This window comes from Leptonotus elevatus, chromosome 7 (assembly GCF_054856555.1).
Source record: "Leptonotus elevatus isolate MCC_2025b chromosome 7, RoL_Lele_1.0, whole genome shotgun sequence".
Taxonomy (NCBI): Eukaryota; Metazoa; Chordata; class Actinopteri; order Syngnathiformes; family Syngnathidae; genus Leptonotus; species Leptonotus elevatus.
The window spans coordinates 17,489,294-17,512,184 of NC_141245.1; the positions used below are offsets into that span (position 1 = coordinate 17,489,294).

Consider the following 22,891-nt stretch of genomic DNA (forward strand, 5'->3'; position numbering starts at 1 on the left):
TTGGAGACTATCCTGACCAATTTTATTATTTCTAAAATCGACTTTTTACTTACAAGAGAACCATTGTCATGTCATCACAAAGGTATCGTACAGGTACAAAAGTCCATTCTTTGTAGGGAAAGGTGCAGGGAAATAAGAGGTGTTTGTTTGTGTGGGGGGGATAAAATCGTTCCTGAATACACTTGATCCTGCAGTTAGAAAGGCACCCCGCACTTCCTCATCCTTTCTATCACAATGACGCCCCACCAGTAGAGAACTTGGCCCATAATTGATGGTCAAACTGCAATAATGCACAATGTGAGATACTAACATGAGAAAAGTGACGGCAGGAGAAAACAGGAAATGTCTTAAAAAGGACAAAAAGGGACTTTAATTGCTTGTTTGAGTGACTTCCTTACTCGCGGGCACACACACACACACACACACACACACATGAAACCGTCATGAGAACGAATATGCATTCACAAAATACCATGCACCCTAACTGTCAATCAGATGATGGCAAGTCAACATGAAGTTTCCTTAAGGGGGGGTCTTAGGAGCCTCATTTGGACAACAGCTTTCAACAGACACTTTTGGATATTTAAAAAAACAAAACAAAAAAACACTTGTCTTTTTTTCATACGTCCTGATTAAGAATCAACCATCTAAAAACCTGAAAACTTAAGTTCAGTTCTAATAGTAAACGTCCCATCTTCCTTCCGGACTCGGCAGCTCGGTCATGTGGAGCTGGGACTGCTTGCTGGGTAAGACATCGGAGTGACGGCCCGCAGCTCCTTTGTGATCAGCGTGTCATCCATCAGTGTTTATTGGATTTTAGGTTTGGCATCACCCTGGGTCAGGCCGGGTGGGGGGGCACCCCCGTGGGCCAGTCTTTGTAGGCTGTGCGAGAGAAACATACGACGGCGTATTAGGGCCATGTATATTTTTATTTTTTTTACAGAGGGTGTATGTAATATACGGAAGAGTACGGAAGAGGATTAGGGCCAGTGAAGAGAAAAAAAAAGGTTGGCAGGATTTTGACTTAATTCTTAGAATTCTCACTTTAAATTGAGAATTCTCACTTTAATCACAGAATTGTGACTTTAAAGTGAGAATTCACACTTTAATCTCATTTAGATTTAGTCAGAATATCACTTAGATTTAGTCAGAATTCTGAGATTAAAATCTGAATTCTGACTTTAAAGTGAGAATTATGAAAATAAAGTGAGAATTCTCACTTTAATCACAGAATTGTGACTTTAAAGTGAGAATTCACACTTTAATCTCATTTAGATTTAGTCAGAATATCACTTCGATTTAGTCAGAATTCTGAGATTAAAATCTGAATTCTGACTTTAAAGTGAGAATTATGAAACTAAAGTGAGAATTCTCACTTTAAAGTCAGAATTCTGAGATTAAAGTCAGAATTCTCACTTTAAAGTCAGAATTCTCACTTTAAAGTCAGAATTCTGAGATTAAAGTCAGAATTCTGACTTTAAAGTCAGAATGTGAGAGTAAAGTGAGAATTCTCACTTTAAAGTCAGAATTCTGACTTTAAAATCCGAATGTGAGAGTAAAGTGAGAATTCTCATTTTAAAGTCAGAATTCTGAGAGTAAAGTGAGAATTCTCAATTTAAAGTCAGAATTCTGAGATTAAAGTCAGAATTCTGAGATTAAAGTCAGAATTCTCAATTTAAAGTCAGAATAAAGTGAGAATTCTGAGATTAAAGTCAGAATCCTGCCAACCTTTTTTTCCCTCTTAACTGGCCCCAATCCTCTTCCGTAGCAACACTTCTTGACCCCCTATCAGCTGACTAACAGTAACCAATTAGAACGTAGCAGACTTTAGGTAAATGCAAGTGAATGACTTAGAAAAGCAGATTCAACATATCAATTTAACGATTTATATAACATGACCCAACCGAAAAGTATTGGCACACACATCAGAGTACGCTACGTGTATTTCTCGTAAATTTGTGATTTTTTTTCTCGCAAATTGGCCACTTTATAATGTTACAAATCTGCAAGGGCTTTTTTTTCGTGAATTTGTGAGTTTTTTTCTTTGCAAATTTGCCACTTTGTAATGTCGCAAATATCTGAGTATTTTCTTGTACATTTATGATATATATATATATATATATATATAAGGCGTATATATATATATATATACGCCTTCATTGAGTGGATTTGAAATTCGGAGCGGGAAAAAATTGTCTCGTTAGAACTACAGTATCCATCTATGCCACAAGATGGCGCTGTACTCACAAATCCTTGACATTGTCGATGACTGCCTGGATCCTCGCAATGAAACCGTCCACTTGCTCCTAAGACACATTCACATACAAACATCCAGGTTATAGTGAAATATGCAAATAAAGTGGAGGAAAGCGATGGTCAGGACGTCAAATGGTTTACCTGACGCCGTCGGTAGAAAAGCGGCAAAGAAAAGAGAGCGATTACACCTGTGCAGAGGGAGAATTATTATTATTTTTTTAAAGTGCATAAGGCGAACACAGGTTGCTAAATATTTCTAGAAGCAATGTAGTACCGATGATGAAGAGTGTGAGGCCATTGCACAGATCTCCCAGGTATGTAACGAGATACATTAGGACCAGCAACTAGAAAGCAAGGAGAGAAAAAATTTAACCATAAAGTCTCACATTTGCTGCTAGACATTTTTTGGCTGTGTTGAGGCATTTTGAGGGGGACAGTTTTCTTATCATGTCAATATAAAATGTCACCACTTGTCAAGATCTAAAAAAAGGTTCCAATGAGATCATCTGCCACAAAAAGAGTAGCGGGCATCAATGGTGTCAGTGTCTCCCTTTATACTCCACAGTTAGCGCATCCCAATATGGGACGCGACGGTCTCGGATGGGGAGGGACTCCATCTCATCGCGCGCCATCTACGCAAACCCTCCTCCTCCTCCTGCTGTCGCCGCGTGTCATTTCACATTCCCGCCAGGTCAGGGTTGACATGGGAAGGTCCTCAGGTTAAGGCTCACTTCGCTCGCACTCAGTCAAAATGTAATGCTAATGTCCTCTGCAGCCTTGTCTATGTATAAACATATGCTGTTAATAGCCCGGGTGGCCAATATAAAGGCAGCAGATGACTAAAGGGAGATAAAATACTTACAACTGGAAATGCATCGTTGAAAATAATATTGTCGCAAGGAAGTGGTCAGTTCGTATGAGTCGGGTTTTGTGTGTCTGCGTTTGACAAAGTTTTGCTTAGTGTTTGTTGTCATTTTCATCCTTCTGGTCGGACTAAACTCTTCCCTCAATTTCTCAGCAGTATCCCAGTCATGAAAGGTTTTGCAATCACCAAATGAAGTCAATGATTAAATCGCTGATTATGGTTTTAAATTCGCTAATTACTGCATTAGGAGTCTTTCAAACCTGACTGTCATGTTGTCTGTTTGGTTGCATAATTTAATAGCTCAGGGTGCTGGCACATTAATTTGTACCACGGCAAATTAGGACCACGTATAAATAATTTTTTTTAGAGGGCTAATATGGCACTTCATAAAGTGTATATTTTTTTATTATGATAGTGTGTGGATCTCAATGTGCAGCACTTTGGAAACGCTGTGTTTATAAAATGTGCTCTAGAAATAAAGTGGATTGGAATATACAAATGTGACGTGATAGTTGCCGGCAGTGATGTTGGCCAAATTTAGTGGCTTGGCGCCAAGTGAGAAGGCCACTGCTGTCACAAAGCCAGTGATGTGGAGGGAGTTAGGATGGATGGCAAGCAAATTGAAAAAAATGAAAGCAATACAGTAAAAATTAATGATGGGGAGGGAAGATTGGGAGGGAAGGCAAGGCCAAGGACATCAACAGACACATAAGCACGCGCTAGCCATTGGATTGTCCGTTTTCTCTCACCTTGAGGGACTCAAAGAGGTTGGCGACAAAGAAGAGTCTTTTCAGACTGTCCACAGCACACAGAGTCATGACAATGGCTTTCTGCATTTGCAACTCGTTCTGCTCGCCGCTTAAACTGACGTCCATTTCCAGGTATGACCTGATACACGTTCAAATGATAAAAAGATATTAGAAACTGACATTTTTTCCAGAAAGAGTTGGCTGGAAAATAAGACAATTATGGGCAAAAAATAAATATATATATATATATTTTTTTTTTTTAATGGCCGCCTCCACTTGGGTGTTTTGGGGTAATTCATTGAACCCTCAAAATGGTGTTGTTAGCCCTTCTATGGAGTTTTCATTGTGTGTTAGCATTAAGCTAACATACTTTTGTTAGTTATGTGGTTTGATTATACACACGTGTAATTGTTGGTTTTATGTTTACAATTAAACTGGTAATATCAATACATATCTTGAAGAAAGCACGTTGCCAAGCGACAGATTGTATCTCAAAAAACTTCCAACTCGAAAGTCAAAAGACCACTGTGTACATATTTTCCACATACAGTATATGACCAAACTGTGAAAGAAAAGAGCTTACTTGAAGGGGTGTTCCCCGTCGCCCCACTTGAGGGCATGGAGGACGTTGTAGTAGATGCGCACCGACATGGTGACGCACACGACGGCGAGAGACACCGTGGAGACCACGGTGATGATGCTGAGCTGGAACAGGCACAGCAGACCCACCACGAAGCCCGTCAGGAGCATTCCCGTTCGTTCTGTGTCCTTCCAGTAGATCAGGTCCATGACTGGAAGATAAGGTGGAAAGAGATGCGTGGAAATTAGACAAAAATGATGCCTGTTCATGTCGTGAAAATGATCAGGAAGGTTGTTACATTTAATTTTTTACATATGGTTATGGTTAGTTAGTCGTAAAAATGGGGCCCTCTAGTGGTATATGAAAGAATTAATCGCTAAGTCCAGCTCGGTTCAAGTCACATTTGCATTTCATCTTTAAGGGGAAAAAAGAGGCTGCTTTTAAACATTTAGGTGAAAAAAATATATATATATTGAAATTTTCATTTAATCATTATTTGAGTTTTATTTTTAAAGCGTTAACTAATTAATTAATCACAAAAAATTATTGCATTTGCATATGACATTCAGAATATTTGTCAAACTATTGGGGTCATTTTTTTTTTCATTTTAAATTATGCAAGTAATTAACTGATTAGGAAAAAGAGGAGGATGAGCATGTGAATGATCAAATTTTTTTGAAGACGTCCTCAACATTAAATGTCGAAAAAATTAACACATAACAGGTGCTCTTTAAATTTGGCGGGCAAAAAATGTTGATAAAAAAAGCCATTTTAAATAGATATATATATATATATATATATATATAGTATTTTTAGTCATTTATGTATTTAGCATGAATTTTTTTTTTTTTTAATATTTCTGTATTTTGTCATTTCCAAAATATTTCCTGTATTTTTGCGAATATATCTTTTTGCATTCGTTTCCAATTTTTTGACATCTAATATTTGAAAACATTTCTAAATTGTGTGCATGTTTTCTATGTTATTTTGTTTCCAATTCCATAGTACTGCGCAACAACAAAGGTTCCAATCTAATCAATAATGATTATTTTCAAATTTAATATATTTATATATTTGTTTTTGTCATCTACACTGTAACACATTTCTGTAAGATCTACAGTAAAAAAAAAAATACAGCATTATCTTGTTTTTTTTAAATGTTACAGTATTTAAGTGTACACCGCAATGCATTGTGGGTACAAATAAAGTACAGTAATTTGCTGTAAAATTAGTCCATTTGCTAGAGTGTACTAAAAATAAGTCTCAATTTTGATGAGGAGGACACGACCGTAAAAAGTTCAAGAACTACTGGCGTATAGCAAGTAGCAATTTTGATCATGGCGAAAGATCAACGAGTTCCAAGATGCCGTGGCGGGGCAAAGAGGCTAGAGTAACAGTCAGGGGTGACCTGAGGAAGAAGAGTGCTTTCCAGCCTCCAACATGAGACGCCAGAGCGGCGAAGAGGACACATACAGATCCAGCTTGGGCTAAATTTAGCCCTCAGATGACAGAGCGAAGCAAGCGGTCGAGGGGAATTCAAACGCAGCCCAAATGGCACCTGCTGCCAGGCGTCAGCACCATTTTCTACACCCGCTTGGTTTCCCCTCACTTCGTCACCCGGCAACAGCTGCCCTGGAGACTGAACAGTCATGGTGTCATAAAATTATGAAACACACTATGTGATTCTGTCAGCTAGTTTTTCTTCCCAACATCGTGTTATGCACTTAAGTGGCCATGCAGGTGTTTATACTATTTTGGTTACCTAATTGAGCTACAATAATATATATAACAGTGTACATGAGTGGTACATTAATACTTTTTTGACAGTGTCCATCATAAGTGAACATTAATGTTCACTAAACTAAAAAGGACCCGATTTCACATTCAGTAAAACAATTTGTAAGGAAATTGCGAAAAGTTCATAATTATTTCATTATTTCAGCCTGTCCCTATGCCATTATTAATTTGACATATTATTGAAAATAATAAAAGGTAAAGAAGTTTGATTTAGTTCCAAGACCTTTGGGAAAAGTGTTTGGGAAGATGATGTCACCACCAGGATTATTATAGTTTTAAAATTGTCATTATAGTTAAGTTTTTATTTTGTTTTGTTTTTGAAATTTTATTAGTTTTCAGGGCGTTTTCGGTTTTAAAAATGCTTAGTTTTAGTATTAGTTTTCTTTTTGAAAAAAATTGTGCATTACTTGTGTGCAAGATTTAATAAACTCCTGCGTTTCAGCTGAATTAAATGAAAAAGCAGGCAAGGCGAGCCATTGGAGCCAAAAGTCAAAACTTCAAAATTGTCACCAAGGAAGGACGTCATCTGAAGATGCTTTTCTATTGGCTGCTGCTCGATGACGTCCCTTCACACTTTCCAACATCCGTATTCCGGTTAATATTTAAATAAATACTGTATACTTAAATCACATTTAAAATCAACCCCAACGGCTCATGTAATAATTACCAAAGACTAAAATTATATAAATAATTAAATTACATTTTCACTATAATTATAGTTTAAAGTTAGTTTCAGTTAGTTAGTTAGATGTTTTTTTTAAAGCATTGTCATTTTTATTTTATTTTATTTTTTTAAATTTTATTTTAGTTTTAGTTATTTCGTTAGATTTAGGCCCCGTCCAGACGGAAACAAAGTTGTTCTTCAAACAAATCTCGTACACACAGAAGCATTTCAAGACTTGCGTGTGTCCAAAAGAAGACGCTGAGGACGTTTAACGGCTGCAATGTATATGCCAAGCCTGGAGTGGCGCTGTAGCGCAGCCACAGGGAGTTAACGGAAAGCGTAGAAGAAGAATCAGCGAAGAAGACGGACACTTTAACTCATTCAATGCCAGCCCAGTTAAATTTGGATTTTTGACGTATATAGCCGTCGCTGGCACTGAATGAGTTTAAAAAAAAGAAAAAACTTTATCGCAATCTACAGATCAAACATGGCTTTGCATGTATCAAAACAATGGCGGGTGATTCAAGTACAACACTGCTCGTTGAACGTGGGAATAAAGAAGCGAAATATTTTGCTGCAAAAGCATAAGGAAGCTGCGCAAAACCACTACGACACCGCTATCTGCCATTGTTGTTGACAGACTGACAGTTCGCGCGCAGACACGCGAGAATCGGCGCATACGTCATCAATCTGCGGCAATGCGTCGTCATCGAGCTGCGACGTCATCGCTGGAGGAGTATCCTGCATATGGTGTCCAGACGGACGCGTACGGGGCGCGCTGGAGCCCGGTTTCAAAAGTGATCGGTTTCAAACTCCGAAACCGTGTGAGGATACATCGAAACTGGCATTCGTGTGGACGAACCCAAGTTAAGAACCATTGCTTTAATGGAAATGAGGAGATGAAAGCAAGTGCTGCACTCTATTTACCCTCAATTGCTTCTAGAGATGACTATTGAAACAAAATTATATTCCACAAGATTGACAATATTTGTTAATCATTAAATTGATTATTATCAGCTGTCTTGGCATTCACCACATTACACATTTTAGAACTTCTGAGCGGCAATAACGAGAAAAAGAAACTGTAGACACAATACCACGACATCATTTCATTCTATTTCCATGATAGCTGATAATGTAGGAAAATAAATAAATGACAAACAGCATCACAATTTCCAAATAACAGCTGCCTTCTGGGTATTGATCACAAAATTTGTCACACAATCACCCCCCCCCCCCCACCAGATATTCACTCGATCAAAACTCGTCCACCGTACTAAAAGAAGCTGGATCCCGTTCCTACTTTCGTATGGACCACACCACTAGAAAACACCAGCGCGTCGTCAAGATTCAGTTGGTTGAGCGCCCCTGTGTCTTTTTTCCAATTTTCCGCCAAGTTCTCTCACCTTTGCTGGCCATTTTGGCTGCCGTTTCGCCTCGCTACTCTCTCGGTCCCGCCGTGCTCCCCCTGGACCCCCCTGTGCTGTTTTTGGCCAGGCCCTGCTCGCTCAGCAGCCCCCGAGCTCAGACAGCCCAAAATAATCTTTCCTGCTTGCACCGCCCACTCCTGCAATGAAAGTTTTTTTTTTTAACTCATAAAGACTTCAGTCACGACTCCTACTGCACATCGTTTACTCAAACACAAAGCCTCTGCTTCAAATTTACAACGAAGCATAAACAATATTTAAAGTGGGTCATAAAGCGTAGAGACATTTGACAGCTGTAAAATATCAGAATAATTTAAATGGAAGAAAATAGATGTGACATTAGCACAAGTTGCAAGCTAGTGGCTAGCGCTTAATTAACTTGAAATCAACTAAATGAAAAAAGACCCTCTCTCGTGCTGATATCAATGCCATTTAAGTGAACGATCACAAAAGTTTGAATGACATTGACAATTAGGAAAGAACGCTTGTCACGAGCAATATTGAGATTAGTTAATTAGCGGACTGAAGGTAACTGAAGAAGAATCTGAAAACATGTTACCCAACACATACACCCAACGTAAAACAAACATTCTTGACAGTTTATTTAACTTTTTTTCCCCAACTTTTGTTAATAAGAGTATAAAAACTTAGAAAAAAAAGAAAATTTGTGATATATACTATTGAAGTCATGCTATTAATTTAAATCGCCTGACGCCGCTAAATTTTTAATAATCTTAAAAAATAAAAAATACAGATTATTTTTAAAAAAATGTCTAGGTTTTCATACTCTTGTGAACAAAAGTGGGAAAAATGTAAAACTAGAAATAGAAATAGTTCAAAATAATTTTTGACGTTTATATGGCAGTGAATGAGTTAAAAAGTGTCTGGAATTTGGAGAGAAAATCTACTCGCTAAATAGAACCGGAAACAGTAAATGAAAAAAAATTTAAAATAGCGTCTTGACTGAATTAGATACATTTTAAATGTTTGAGTGTGATTAGCCTGAGGTTGACCTCAGGCCAGTCTTGGGAATACAGTATATGGTCAATGTAATTCTATTATTGGTCAAATTAAACCTATTATTGGTTTGATGCGCAGTAGCAGACCCAAGCGTCAGAAACATGAAGCTCCAACAGATTAATGGGTGCTATTTATTCGGGACACCCTAAACTCTTGTCGGCAGCTTTACTGCACATTCATCAAAAGTCCCAAGGTTCACTACAACCCCCCAACACAGAGGCACACACACACGCCACTAAAATAAGTCGAGGCCACTTAAAATGCCACCAAGCAGGAAGAAAGGAGTTAGTTATCTCACACCGCAACAAGCCAGCACAAAGCTGCGAATCACAAAGACAAATGCACCTCACCTGCTAATAAAGTCATCTCGTCTGAGGTGATGCTGCGTTGAAGACCTGACCGCATGCCAGAAATACATTCCACACAATTAGCTGATCATTCCTGAATCCCGGAGAGACGGTTGCCGTGGAGACGTCGCGAAGAGGGCCGACTTTTCAAGGGTGAGCATCTATCTGAGCTTGCTCTTGACGGATCGATGTGAAATCGGATCCGTTTCCATTCAAGAGGTGATTGAGGCAAGTGGCAAAATGAGAAGGAACGTGTACCTGCTATGTGTGGCCACACGGTGGCGCTGTCTGAGGGTTGAAGGGCTGAGCGCCAACACTGGTTCGGCAGCTTTTCCTGAGTGTGTGAAGCAACGGCATCCGGCGACGTGGACTCGGGCTGGCTCGGTTGCGGGGGCGGGGGCGGGGTCGGGGGCGCCTCAGGATTGGGGCTCGTTGAGGATGCTGCTTCTGGGAAAAAAGGGATGACATCACACATCATATGACATCATCATTGCATCCTAGCATTTACCTGGTGGATGAATCAGCTTATACAAATTGACCACAAGAGGGTCACAAGTTGGCGTCAAAGCACCACTTTTCTGTACAATAAGCTCCTCAACTCACTTCCACTTAGTTCCTTGGCACCAAAATGCAGAAAAATGGCATCAAAGCACTACTTTTGTCTAGATAAAGTTCTTGGATTCATTTCAACAAACTATGCTAGCACCAAGATGCCACAAAATGGTGGCAAAGTACTACTTTTATCTAAATGAAGGCCCCAATACTTTTACAACTTTTGTCCAAAGCACAAAAACAGTCAACAGCATTTTCCCCAATTTTTTTTTTAAATGATTCTAATTGTGTGGAATTGATTATACCTGGAAGTGTCGGCGGTTCCGTTAAAGTTTGGATCAAACCGCTCTCCTCGCTTATGATCCCTGCATGGCCCTCCTGAGTGTCCATCTCCACAGTTTGGGGCGATGGCTGCATTGTTACGGTCTCATTTTGCGTCCTCCTCCTCCTGGGGCTTGCGGTCCTCATGTCCACTCGTCCCTCGTCTTCATCCGCCCGACTCTGGAAGCCTTGCGGCTCCCAGTCGACATCGGGGGAGTCCAGCGGCGTCTCCGGGGTGTCGGTACGCACCAGGGAGGTGCGACTTCCCCGCGAGCCGCCCCTGCGTCTCTCCCGATGGGTGCGCGAGGCCCCCACGGCCTCGGGTTCGGCGATGGCGATGTAGGAGAAGGTCAGCTCGAGGGAGTTCTGACGCGGCGTGCCCCAGATTGACGGCGAGGAGGCCAACGTGTCGTCGTCATCGTACCCAACCTCTTCATCCTCGGACCAGTCCCTCGCTGTTTGCAGCTCGTACAGCTCGGACTCTTCATTACCACCTGGAGGGAATAGTGTGATTAGATTTTTTTTTTAAGCACTATATGCACTGCAGATATTAGGGGTGTGCCAAAAAAATCGATTCTCATAAGGATCGCGATTCTCATTTAGTATGATTCAGAATCGATTTTATTTCAATTATTTTATACTGTCTTGCCCTTGTTTGTGTGTGCCTTTATTGGGAGCACTGTTCATGTTGTACACGATTTGGCCACAGTTGTAGCCACATAGAAGCAAAAAGTCATTATCAAGTTATTCCAATAAAAGTTTTTTTTTTTTGCAGTGTAGAATGTTAAGATGCTTCTCTGTATACATTCCTGAAGCGTTTTGTATGAATAGTCGTTCTTTTGAGCGATGAAAGTGCCATGTGTAGCGCGTTAATTAGCATTAGCGAGTCAGACTGGAGTCGATCATGAAAATTCTTTGCATATCTATAAATTGAAACAGAAATCATTGTCAATCAAATAATTTTTAATCTAAAATCGTTCTCAATCAATAATCGATTCTGAATCGAATCGCAGGACCAAAAATTGGAATCAAATCGTGAGACAGTCAAAGATTCCCAGCCCTAGCAGATATCGCATATTTTTTGTAGAGGTGCCAAAATTAATCAATTAGTAAAATTTATCTCCAGAGTCTAGGCTCCTACATAATACTTCCGATTTACACTGTTCAAACTTCTCGCCTCGCGGGGGATATATATCTTCTGATTCCACATGACTTACAGTATTCGCACAATTTAACGTTAAATGTCAACTTTTCCCCATTCATTTTCAATGGGACAGACATTGAACTTTCCGCGCCCCCACTTCCATTCATATAACCTAACATCATTACCAGGTGTCTGATACTGCTCGGTGGCACAGTTGGTAAAGTGCATTGTCCAGTAACCAGGAAGTCATCATTTCATAATTTAGCTTATAATTTATTTCATAATTTATTTCATAAGCATTCTACATGCATTTAGCTATTAGCATTTAGCTATTAGCATTTAGCTATTAGCATTTAGCTATTAGCATTTAGCTATTAGCTATTAGCTATTAGCTATTAGCATTTAGCTATTAGCATTTAGCTATTAGCATTTAGCTATTAACATTTAGCTATTAGCATTTAGCTATTAGCATTTAGCTATTAGCATTTAGCTATTAGCATTTAGCTATTAGCATTTAGCTATTAGCATTTAGCTTTCAGCATTCCCGCGCAATTTATGGAGAAATGTGTCTGCTATTTTGGTGTGCAAAGTTGGATCACCCAAGCACTATTAGAGTTATACGGCTTCATCATAGGAAGTGAAAATGCATCATCGCTCAACTTAGCTTAGCAGGCTTGAAATATTTTTCTTTATTTTTGCCAAGCTGTACCCCAGGAAAGGTGCACTTCACACACTAAAAACTTATTGGCATCCGTTTCTACTTCCTGCGTTGTTAATTTCCGCATCTCAATTTCTTTGTCTCTCTTTTGTTCCCACAAAAACACCTCAGGAGTGCCTTATGTTTGATGTCTGAAAAAAGAGAGAGAGCTGAAAGCATCTTTGAGAGATCGGAAAGGAAGCATGCGATCACTTGTGGCTCTTCAGTGAAAGAATTTTGAGGAGAGCGAGCGGGATGTCAGAGTTGCATTATTATTAAAAAAAGAAAGAAAGAAAGAAAGAAAGAAGAAGCAGAAACTCAAGTGAGTCATATGTCAGAGTGTTAGTGTGTAGCTTTCATACCGTCGGTGCACGGGGGCGTCGAATCTGGAGTGGAGGCCACTGAGCCATATTCCTCTGCAAGACAACAAAGGGAAGCATTTTTTTTTTTTGAATGGCTCTTCTGAAAATAGTCAGATTAGCAGTGTCACAGAATTGCTTCAACATGCAACACTGTTATGCTCAAATCTGGCTAACACAATGAAACCCACCAGATCGAAATGATAAAAGGTGAACCTTAAACTGCTATTCACTGTACAGCCATATTGTTTTGGTAACGTCATCAAATTTTACTGTCACGAGTACAGAACAAGAACATTTACTTAAAAGTTATCGATCAAGTATTTTTTTTTAACTCAAATTCTGAAAATACTAAACAGTAAACTTGTACATGTACCGGTACACTGTAAGATTTGTATTAAAATCTATTTATTTATCTGAAACTTCAGGCTTATAACTGTGAGCCTGTATTAACAAACAGTTTTTTTCATGTTTGAACAGCATTGAAATATGTTGAATATTTCCATCAAAAATTTATGTTTCGGCCGCATTTTGAATCGATACAAGAATTGTGCGCCGCAATATCGCGATATATCGCCTAATCAATTTTAACACCCCAGCAACTCAAGAGATATTGAAAACAATGACCATCGGGGGGAGGAACAGAATGGTATGCCTGACGGATCACCAAACAGTGCCCTAATTTTCTTAGATGAAAAATACTAAAGAAGATGGAGGACCAATGTATGTGCTGTATATATATATATATATATATATATATATTAAGGGTGGGAATATATATATATATATATATTAGGGGTGGGAATTTTTGAATGTCTCACGATTCGATTCCGATTTTTGGGTCTGCAATTAGATTCAGAATCAATTTCCGATTAAGAACGATTTTTGATTCAAAATGATTTGATTGACTGATATTTGCTTCAATTTATAGATGTTCAAGGAATTGTAATGATCTATTCCAGTCTGACTCGTTAACTTTTATTGGAATAACTTGATCGTGACTTTTTCCTTCTACTCTCTAATGTGGCTACAACTTAACAGTGTATCAGACCGCGTGGAACCACACTACCCCTAAGTGGCTAAATCGGGTACAACATGAACAGCGCTACCAATAAAGGCACACACAAACAAAGGGAAGTCAGTATAAAATAATTGAAATAAAATTGATTTTGGGACATTTAAAATCAAATCAAATTCTGAATCGCAATTCTTATGAGAATCGATTTTTTGCCACAGCCCTAATATATATATATATATATATATATAAATATTTAAGTATAATGATTTGATTCACATCTTTTAATAAATAAATAAAAGATTTTCTGAAAACAAACATGATAAAACAATTGAATAGCTTTACAGTATTTTCTGTCCAATCTATGAGAACACGCAAGCATAACTAAGTACGCGACACCAGCAAACGGTGCTGCTGCAAGCCCCTCCGTTCAACCATGTGTTTATCAAAGAGCAGGGAAGAGCAATGGAGAGGCAGGATGAGGAGGGCCAACATATGATATCGCTAGCGACAGAAATATGCTGAGCTACGGCGATGAGAAGCAGGAATATTCTCCCTCGTCAGCCGGAAAGCGAGGAAAGAAGAGCAGACTCACGGCAGTGGGAGAATCCTAAAACCTGGCCCATACTCCATCAAGACATCGCTGAGTCCTCCCAGCCTGGAAGACACCCCCCGGCCCCCCCTCCACTCTCATGTAATGCCAGGGAATCGTACGGAAAAAACCCTCTGGTCCTTCCCTCCTGATGCCTCGGTGGTCCTCGGTGGTGTGCGTGAGCAGCTTCCTGCCTTTGGCTCCGACACTCAGCCGCCCCGCCCCGCCCTGCCTCACACCAGCATCCCCCTCACGCGCCCCCTCATCCTCCTCCTCTTACTCCCACATTAGCGCCACGGCTGCGGCTAGCAGCATGCGCTACAGTAAACAGTGAGACGCTCGTACGGAAGGCTCTGGTCTGGACATCTGGCCGTCACGGACAAGTCATGTGACCATCTAATGGGGGAAGAGAGGAGACGTCAATAATGAATGAGATGAGAGCATGCAGCACATGGAATGTATTGTGTTGTGTTTCATACACAACTTTGACATTTTTTAAGGCTTACGTACGCGCGGAGGCATTTGCGGTCCGTTAGCATCTTGTTAGTAGCCCGCGACATACACAGTGGAACTTTGATTTAAAAAACTTAAGGTAACATTCATATAACACTAACACTGTCTAGGAACGAACATTTGTAAGCTGCTATGAGAGTTACTTTGTTAAGCAATGATGAAATAAATCCTATAGACTTGTTAGCGCGCCAGAAAACTATGCTAACTGGCATGGCTAACATTAGCTAAAGAGTAGAGGAGTAGAAACTCATTTACCGTGAAATACTGTTGTGCTGAAATTAAATTTAGCTAGTTTCATCTATAATTCAGTTTTGTCTATGATTATGATTATTATGATTATTACTTGCCAGCTAAGAAACTACAGCCCGGGGGGGGGGGGGGGGGGGGGGTCATTTGCAAACCATTAGCATCTTTCTAGTAGCCCGTGACATACACAGAGGAACTTTTATTTAAAAAAAAAACTAACTGGCATGGCTAACATTACCTAGCGAGCTGAGAAGTAGCAACTCATTTACTGTAAAATACTGTTATGCTGAAATTAAATTTAGCTAGTTTCATGTATAATTCAGTTTTGTCTATATTATCATGTATTATTTTTAATTACATTTTAAAGTGTTTATTTCCCCCAGAAAGTATTTATTTATTATTCTTGAGCCGCATGTTTTTGCTGGTATTACATTTTCAGTTCATAAAATATATATATATATATATTTCATTATTTATTCAAACTTAGCATGGTAAACGTCTATTATTGTATCAAATATAGTATACAATGGTACCCGGCACATTTGTGGTTCGGCACCAGCGGATTCCTATATTTCTACATTTCTTTCCTCTATTTTTCACGGAAAAAAGGCATATTGGAAATGTATGTAATTGGCGGTTAAACATTTTTTGTATTTATTTAGTCGTCGCCCCCCCCCAATTCCCATCAATTATACGCAGATTGTCCCTAATAGCATGCCAGCCCAGTCCCTATCCCTCGCGATTAACGGGCATCCATGATATGTTAAAGGGGTGGCTGTTGAGTTTTGGGCCTGGGCCTTCAGCGGAGACTTACAGTTAATTATTTAATCCACCTCAAAATAACATCCTGTCACAAAAATGGTATATACAATGGAAGGGAAAAGTGAATGTGAAAACTTGACTGGAATTTCTTGAATCTCAGCATAAAGTGGTCATTAAATGTGATCAGATTATATAAATCACAAGAATAAACAGTCTGCTTGAACTATACCACACAAACAATTTTATGTTTTCATATGGTCTTTGAAAACAACATGTACACATTCTGAAGAAAAGGGAAAAAAACGTATTTGCTTTAACAGCACTAACCTCAAGAGAATGAATCTTGTTAATATTGACACATTAGATAAGTAAACAATTACACAATCAGTGGTACTTTAACTTTAACAAGCACAAAAAAGATGATTGGAGAGTAAAGGGAGTTCTGCAGGCTCACCACAAGGGGGAAGTGTTCAGATGCAGTTTATTCAGATCATGGAGGATTAAAACAAATTACTGGGGCTGCTCGATTATGGAAAAAAAAAATCATGATTATAATTGAAATCACAATTATTCAAAGAATTATTTAAACATGTTTAAGCATTTAAACATATTAAGGTGCAAATGTATCAATTTAAACAACTCAAAAATTTGTATTAATAATCTTTTTTTACGATTATGCCAAATTTTGTAATTGTGGAATGTAATAATTGAAATTGTAATTGAATTTCGATTAATTGCACAGCCCTACCTATTACTATTTGTTGTTGTTTTGGTGACATTCAGCCATTACGCAGGCAAATTTAATTAATTTTCATATTTCTCAACAACAAAGGGTTTGAAGCAGATATATATTTTTGCTTTCTTGCATAAAAATCAAAATTACCATTCGAGGACAGCACAAGACTACTACTAAACAGCAAACAAACTCATTGTGTGCATTTTTTTCCCACAAAAATCCACTCGCTCAAAATCATATTATTATTGAGAAACTGTTTGTCTTTGCATATCATTCCAAATGTGCAAAAAATATTAGGCTTACTCATGTCGTAGGGGTGAATTAATCAAGAAGTCACAAAAATATCTTTATCCAAAGTTTTTATTAATAAGGTTTTCCATCAATTAGTGAGTTAGAATTAAACCAGCGTATTCTGAAGGCTGCATGTGTGCTGGCAAGTCATGTAAGTGATTAACCCAGCAGTGTTCTAGAGACGAAGGGAGGGAGGAAGGGGGAAGTAGGATAAAGATGCTGAAATAGACAAGCCAATAGACGCTTGCGGCTAAGAAGGGAGGAGTACAGGACACACAGACCCAAAGAGTTGTGATCAAATTCACAGAGTGACCACATTAGTGAAGGATGCAAGAACCTGCGTGAGCTCCGTGTTTCATTTGAAGTCATCTTTTTGACTTAGGTTTAGGTTCACCTGTTCATCAGCTGCCCTGGACCTGCTGAGGAAGACTCCGGTCCGACGGAGGGTCACCAGCAGGAGGAGGAGGCTCGCGGCGGCCAGGTCGAGCAAGAAGCTCGAGCAGCGCCTCCGAGGCGTGATGAGGACGGCGCGCAGGGCGAGCAACGTGGAGGTGCCCTCCTTCCTCCGCCAGCTGGTTAAAGAAACGGAGAAGATGGTGACCTTCTTTTTCAAAGGCGGCGCAAGAGAAAAGGGGCAAGAGGAACAGGGCGGCTTCGACGAAGAGGATGACATGCCCAGCCCGTACCTGGAGAGGCCCGTCTTGGAGAAGCACGTGTCCGAGGGGGGGTCTCAGTCGGGGGTAAACTACGCGGTGGCGAGCATGCAGGGCTGGAGGGCTCAGATGGAAGACGCGCACACTTGCATGCCTCACATGAGAGGGGAGCTGAGCGAGTGGGCCTACTTCGCAGTGTTTGACGGCCACGCGGGGAGCACGGTGGCCCAGTACTGCTCCAGGAACCTGCTGGACCACATCCTTGCCACAGGTACTGGAACATAAACTCAAACTGATTTTTTACGGGCTCTAAAGGGTAGATTACATGTGCATTTTATAACATAAATCGACAGCCCTATCAATATGCCACAGTGTCTGTATTTTGCATGGATTATGGGCATATCTTTCAAAAGCACCTTATTTTTAAGAAAGAGAATACCTGCAACAACGTCATAGTGCAGGGTCCGCAACCTGCGGCTCTGGAGCCTCATTTGGCTCTTTAATCCCGCTCCCTGTTGATCTCCCCCCCCCCCCAAAAAATTAAAGAAATTAATATTTTTGTTTTATGTTTATTTTTTTGATAAAATATTATTTAAATGAATTAATGATTCAGATTTAAAAAAAAAAATAAGAATAATTAAATATTCTCATATTGTTGGACGCCGAATTTTTTGAGTTGTCAGAAAAAGAGACAAAACTGACCATAAAATGCCCAAAAGGGAAGAGGAAAAACGGAAAATTACCATAAAATGCCCATGAAATTGCCAAAAATGTCAGAGAATTTAAAAAAAAATGCAATAAAAATGTGAAATAAAATGTTAAAAAACAAAAGAAGAAATCCTGAAAATTACTGTAAAATGTAGACAAAATGGCCACAAAAAAAGCCAGAAAACTTATTTTTTTAAAGCAGAAAATAAAATGTTTAAAAAGTAACTATGAAACATCCAAAAACAAAAGAAGAAATCCTAAAAAAAAAAAATACTGTAACATGTAGACAAAATTGCCCCCCAAAAAGTCAGAAAAGGTTTGTTTTTTTAAAACAGAAAATATATTTTTTTTAAAGTTACTGTGAAATGTCCAAAAAGAAAAGAAAAAATCAAGAAAAATACCATAAAATGTCCACAAAATTACCAATACAAAGTCAGAAAATTTAAAGACTGGAAAGAAAATGTTTAAAAAGCCATAAATTGTCCAAAAACAAAAGAAATCTTGAAAATTACCATAAAATGTACACAAAATTGCCAAAAATGTATAGTAAAAAGACAGAAAAAAATGTTAACAAAAAAAGCCATAAAATGTCTAATAAAGGAAGGTGAGGGACAGAAAATGACCATAATTTAACTCTAAAATTGTCAAAAATTTGACAGAAAGGCAGAAAAGTCTAAAAACGTATGAAAAACTAAGTATGAAAAATTACACCAATTTTTTTTTCTTCTTATATCCAAAAATGGAGGAAGAAAAAAATGAATTTCAAAGTGTGGATGCGGCATATTTTTCTGCTATGGTGCAGCTCTAATTATCTCTTGGGTTCTCAGTACATTAGACTAACATGAACACACGACTTCGCTCATCATGTTCAAATGTTTTGCGGCTGCAGACAGATTTAGTATTTATTTATTTATTTATATATATATTATTTATTTATTTATTTAGTATTTATTTAGCCTAAAATGGCTCTTTTGCCAGTAAAGGTTGCTGACCCCTGTCATAGAGCCATGCGTTTGACACAGGTGGTGTAAAATCAAGCGAAGACCCAGAGAAGGTGAAGGAGGGCATCCGCGAGGGATTCCTCGAAATCGACCGCCACATGCACAAAGTGGCCCGTGAGGACAACTGGGACCGGAGCGGAACCACGGCGGCGGCCGTTATGATCTCCCCACAATACGTGTACTTTATCAACTGCGGGGATTCGCGCACTCTTCTCTGCAACGATGGCCAGCTGGTCTTCTACACCGAGGACCACAAGCCCTTCAACCCCAGGGAGAAGGAGCGCATACAGAACGCCGGCGGCTCCGTCACGCTGCAACGCATCAACGGCTCGCTGGCCGTATCCAGAGCGCTGGGCGATTTTGACTTCAAGGAGGTGGACTGGAGGCCGCAGACGGAGCAGCTGGTGTCGCCCGAGCCCGAAGTGTACGAGGTGGCGCGGGCGGCCCGGGACGAGTTCGTCGTGCTGGCGTGCGACGGCGTTTGGGACGCCATCGGCAACGAGGAACTCTGCGCCTTTGTGCGCAGCCGCCTGCAGGTGTGCGACGACCTGCGAGAGATTTGCACGCAAGTCATCGACCTTTGTCTCTACAAGGTGAGACGATATGCAAATAAGTGGGGCGGGGCCAAACAAATTCTCAATTTTTTTAATTTCAATTTTAAGGGGAGGTCAACCCCGCTCAGGTCTCAGGGAACAACCAATCACAGCTCAGTTTCAGAAAACAGCTGAGCTGGGATTGGTCGTTGGAGCAACTGTGATGTCATCTTCAGTCGACAACAAGTGGCAAAATGGCCGCCCCATGAGATGGATAAAAACGGCTGGATTTTGCTTCATAACTCATATTCCACAAATGTAATATTAATCAGAATGTCACGTCTAACATATCATTGTCAAGAAATGTTTAAGGATGATGTACTTGAATAACGACAACATTACTGTTTATTTGAATTATGGCATACGCTTTGTGGTTGCATAAGTGTGCACACCCTCCTATAAGTGGGGACATGACAGCGTTCAGAATTAACCAATCACATTCAAACTCACTAAATGGGCGTCAGCACACAACTGCCACAATTTAAAGTTTCTCTGATTAGCCCCAGATAAAGTTCAGCTGCTGGAACAGTTCATAATTCCCTCCAAATTGACTTTTTTTCCCGTAAAAATGGGCGTCACATGCAGGTTTAAAACCTCACTTTTTCTTCCCAGATGGTGCACAACAATAAAACTCAATTGTTAAATGTATATATCGTTGTGACATTCTAAGTTCGTACCGTGCAGGGGCACCAAATGTGATGCAAGTCATGTGCAGCAAGTAATAGTTTCCCAACAGTTACAACAAGTGTTTTCATGAATGGAGAGCTTTACATTGAAGGGAGCGCATGAGCATGACAAAGAGGCATTACGCTGGCGTCCATTTGTAAGTAGATTTAGCCGACCTCCCAGTCGAGAGCGTCAACCTGACACTATAAATAGCCGCGTGCGCTATTATGCTACGCTGGGACATTGGACGACACATGGCTGGGATTAACACTAAATGTGAGGGAGTGCTGTTGCTCGAAATATACCAGCTCAGTGGCATTATCCTACCCTTACATGGCGTTCTATTTGTTACACTTGAAAAGATTCAAGTCTACCAGCACTCATTCATGAGACTTGGCTCTTCCTCGGCTGTGTGATGACATCATAGAGGATGTGGATGATGTCATCAAACCTGCCTCATAATATATTGGTCACGCCATTACCTTTGCCATTATTAAGGCATACTTAGAGAATTATTTTAAGTGCCATAGAAAGGCATTTTGCTTTGGTGAACATCTTCGAAATTACTATATAAAAATCATTATAATTTAACTCATTCACTGCCATTGACGGCTATAAACGTCAAAAATGAATTTGTTGTTAGTTTAACTTTTTTTTTTTACTTTTGTTAACAAGAGTATGAAAACCTAGATTTTTATTTATTGTACATTTAGAACCGATATAAAATTTGTGATTAATCGTGAGTTAACAAGTGAAGTCATGCGATTATAACAATTACAAAATGTAATCGCCTCTTGTTCCTAATTTTTAATAATCTGTTTTTTAAATGAATTTATGGCAGTGAATGAGTTAATTATAATAATAGCCTCTTTTTTTGTTTTACAAATGCGTAGTACGTCATCAAACTTAATTAATTGTTTCCTCTTTACAGTACTGTTTTATTTTCCATATTACTTGATTAACCAATTAAATCTGTCGCCCCCTGCAGGGCAGCCTGGATAATATCAGCATCATTATAGTGTGCCTCCCGGGCGCCCCCCAGGTGTGCCAAGAGGCACTGCAGCAGGAGGCGGCGTTGGAACAACACATCGACATGAAAGTAGAAGGTGCTCACCTTAAAATAAAAAAAATGAAATTAAAACTTTTCAGTTGTTGCTTTGTTTGCTCTTTCTAATCTAGTTTCACTTCCAGAAATCATCAAGACGATGCGGTCCAAAGATGAGGATCCTGACCTTTGGCATGTGATCAAGTTCCTGACCGAGGAGGAATTACCGGGACTTCCTCCAGGGGGCGGCATCACCAGCAAGTAAGCACTGAAACACACATAAGGACTCAAAAGTGAGGATGCCGATGAAACATTTGAGAAATGAGTTGTTCTTTTTGACATTTGTCACCATGCAGGCGAGATTGCATCATCTCTTCGTATCAGAAACACCTGGCAGCTCTCAGGACTCACAAGCCGATGGTACGCAACATTACGGACTCATTTATCTTTTATTCTTCTCGTCATTTTCATTTATCATTTGATTTTAGTACACTGTTTTGGGACATCCAGCATCCTTAAACTAATTTTCAATGACGTTTTTTTTTTAAACAATATACAGTGCATAATTATACTGTTTTATGCCATTTAAGGACATTGGTGGATCAGAAGAGGATTCCAGCTAAAAGCATCACCATGGAAACCCTTTCATCAACATATTTTCTCAAGCCCATCCACATTTCAGAGGAGCTCATTGATGCAACATATTAATTGATGCCAATTTCACTTTACAAAATGTATAATGATTTAACACTATCAATATACATCATAAACGAGAAAGCTTCTGTAAAAGCGGCTCATTGTATCATTCCGTCTTTACAAAGAAATTATTTTTGATTGATACTATCAGAGAGGGTTCAGTTTAAAGAGAAAACGCTGCCAGTATAATGCAGTCAACTTCTACTTTCTGGATGAAAGTTTCCAGTGAAGTACAGCACAAGCTCATTAAGAAAAAAAAAAGAAAAGTAAAATGTTATTACTATGAATGTATACTAAGTTGTTCATTTCATGGAATGTGCTTTATGTAATTAAATGATATATGTAAATATGTATCCAAATAAAAGCAATATTTAATAGGTATGATGAAATTCCACACCACGCAATCAAAACAGAGCATAATCATCTTTGTAAATGCAAAATTTGGGATACAGCTCTTGTACTGGATGTCATTAGATTGTACAGACTGTATGCAATCAAGTGTCCCGTGACCGTACAATACTTATACGTATACTGTACTTTACCATACACAAGTCAATAATAAACAATGTGCTCCCCGCACGTGCCGCATCTTCTC

General features: G+C 39.4%; 2 protein-coding genes and 1 long non-coding RNA gene across 4 annotated transcripts in view; 1 reads left to right on the top strand and 2 right to left on the bottom strand.

The window, feature by feature from the left end:
* rtn2a (reticulon 2a) lies at window positions 1-14,702 on the bottom strand. Its single transcript, XM_086080173.1, has 10 exons — window positions 14,390-14,702; window positions 12,783-12,836; window positions 10,564-11,073; window positions 9,965-10,153; window positions 4,454-4,661; window positions 3,871-4,009; window positions 2,531-2,600; window positions 2,398-2,444; window positions 2,248-2,306; window positions 1-882 (listed from the first exon to the last, which is right to left on the bottom strand). Exons 1-10 carry the CDS (start codon window positions 14,418-14,420, stop codon window positions 807-809), a joined length of 1,383 nt encoding a protein of 460 aa, XP_085936299.1. The 5' UTR covers window positions 14,421-14,702; the 3' UTR covers window positions 1-806.
* Window positions 14,595-22,875, top strand: ppm1na (protein phosphatase, Mg2+/Mn2+ dependent, 1Na (putative)). 2 transcript variants are annotated; one of them, XM_086080171.1, is made up of 7 exons: window positions 14,595-14,844; window positions 17,317-17,858; window positions 19,318-19,889; window positions 21,544-21,661; window positions 21,747-21,861; window positions 21,957-22,020; window positions 22,191-22,875. In XM_086080171.1, coding segments are annotated over exons 1-7 (1,446 nt in total). In that variant the 5' UTR covers window positions 14,595-14,842; the 3' UTR covers window positions 22,224-22,875. The 2 variants fall into 2 exon arrangements, with proteins under 2 accessions (XP_085936297.1, XP_085936298.1); XM_086080172.1 differs by lacking the exon at window positions 14,595-14,844 and adding an exon at window positions 14,865-14,978.
* Window positions 21,722-22,891, bottom strand: part of LOC147171314 (uncharacterized) — a 3,802-nt gene continuing 2,632 nt past the window's right edge. Inside the window, exon 3 of the long non-coding RNA XR_015095551.1 lies at window positions 21,722-21,868. This is a non-coding gene — a long non-coding RNA (uncharacterized LOC147171314). The remainder of the gene's footprint in view (window positions 21,869-22,891) is intronic.

Excerpts from the sequence above, each read along its gene's own strand:
- rtn2a (XM_086080173.1), bottom strand. The coding sequence starts at position 14,420 with ATGGGCCAGGTTTTAGGATTCTCCCACTGCC. Across the intron at positions 10,154-10,563 it reads GGAACCGCCGACACTTCCAG|AAGCAGCATCCTCAACGAGC; the intron begins GTATAATCAATT and ends CTTTTTTCCCAG. Across the intron at positions 2,445-2,530 it reads CCTCACACTCTTCATCATCG|GTGTAATCGCTCTCTTTTCT; the intron begins GTACTACATTGC and ends CCCTCTGCACAG.
- ppm1na (XM_086080171.1), top strand. Across the intron at positions 17,859-19,317 it reads GGACCACATCCTTGCCACAG|GTGGTGTAAAATCAAGCGAA; the intron begins GTACTGGAACAT and ends CGTTTGACACAG. Across the intron at positions 19,890-21,543 it reads TCGACCTTTGTCTCTACAAG|GGCAGCCTGGATAATATCAG; the intron begins GTGAGACGATAT and ends CGCCCCCTGCAG.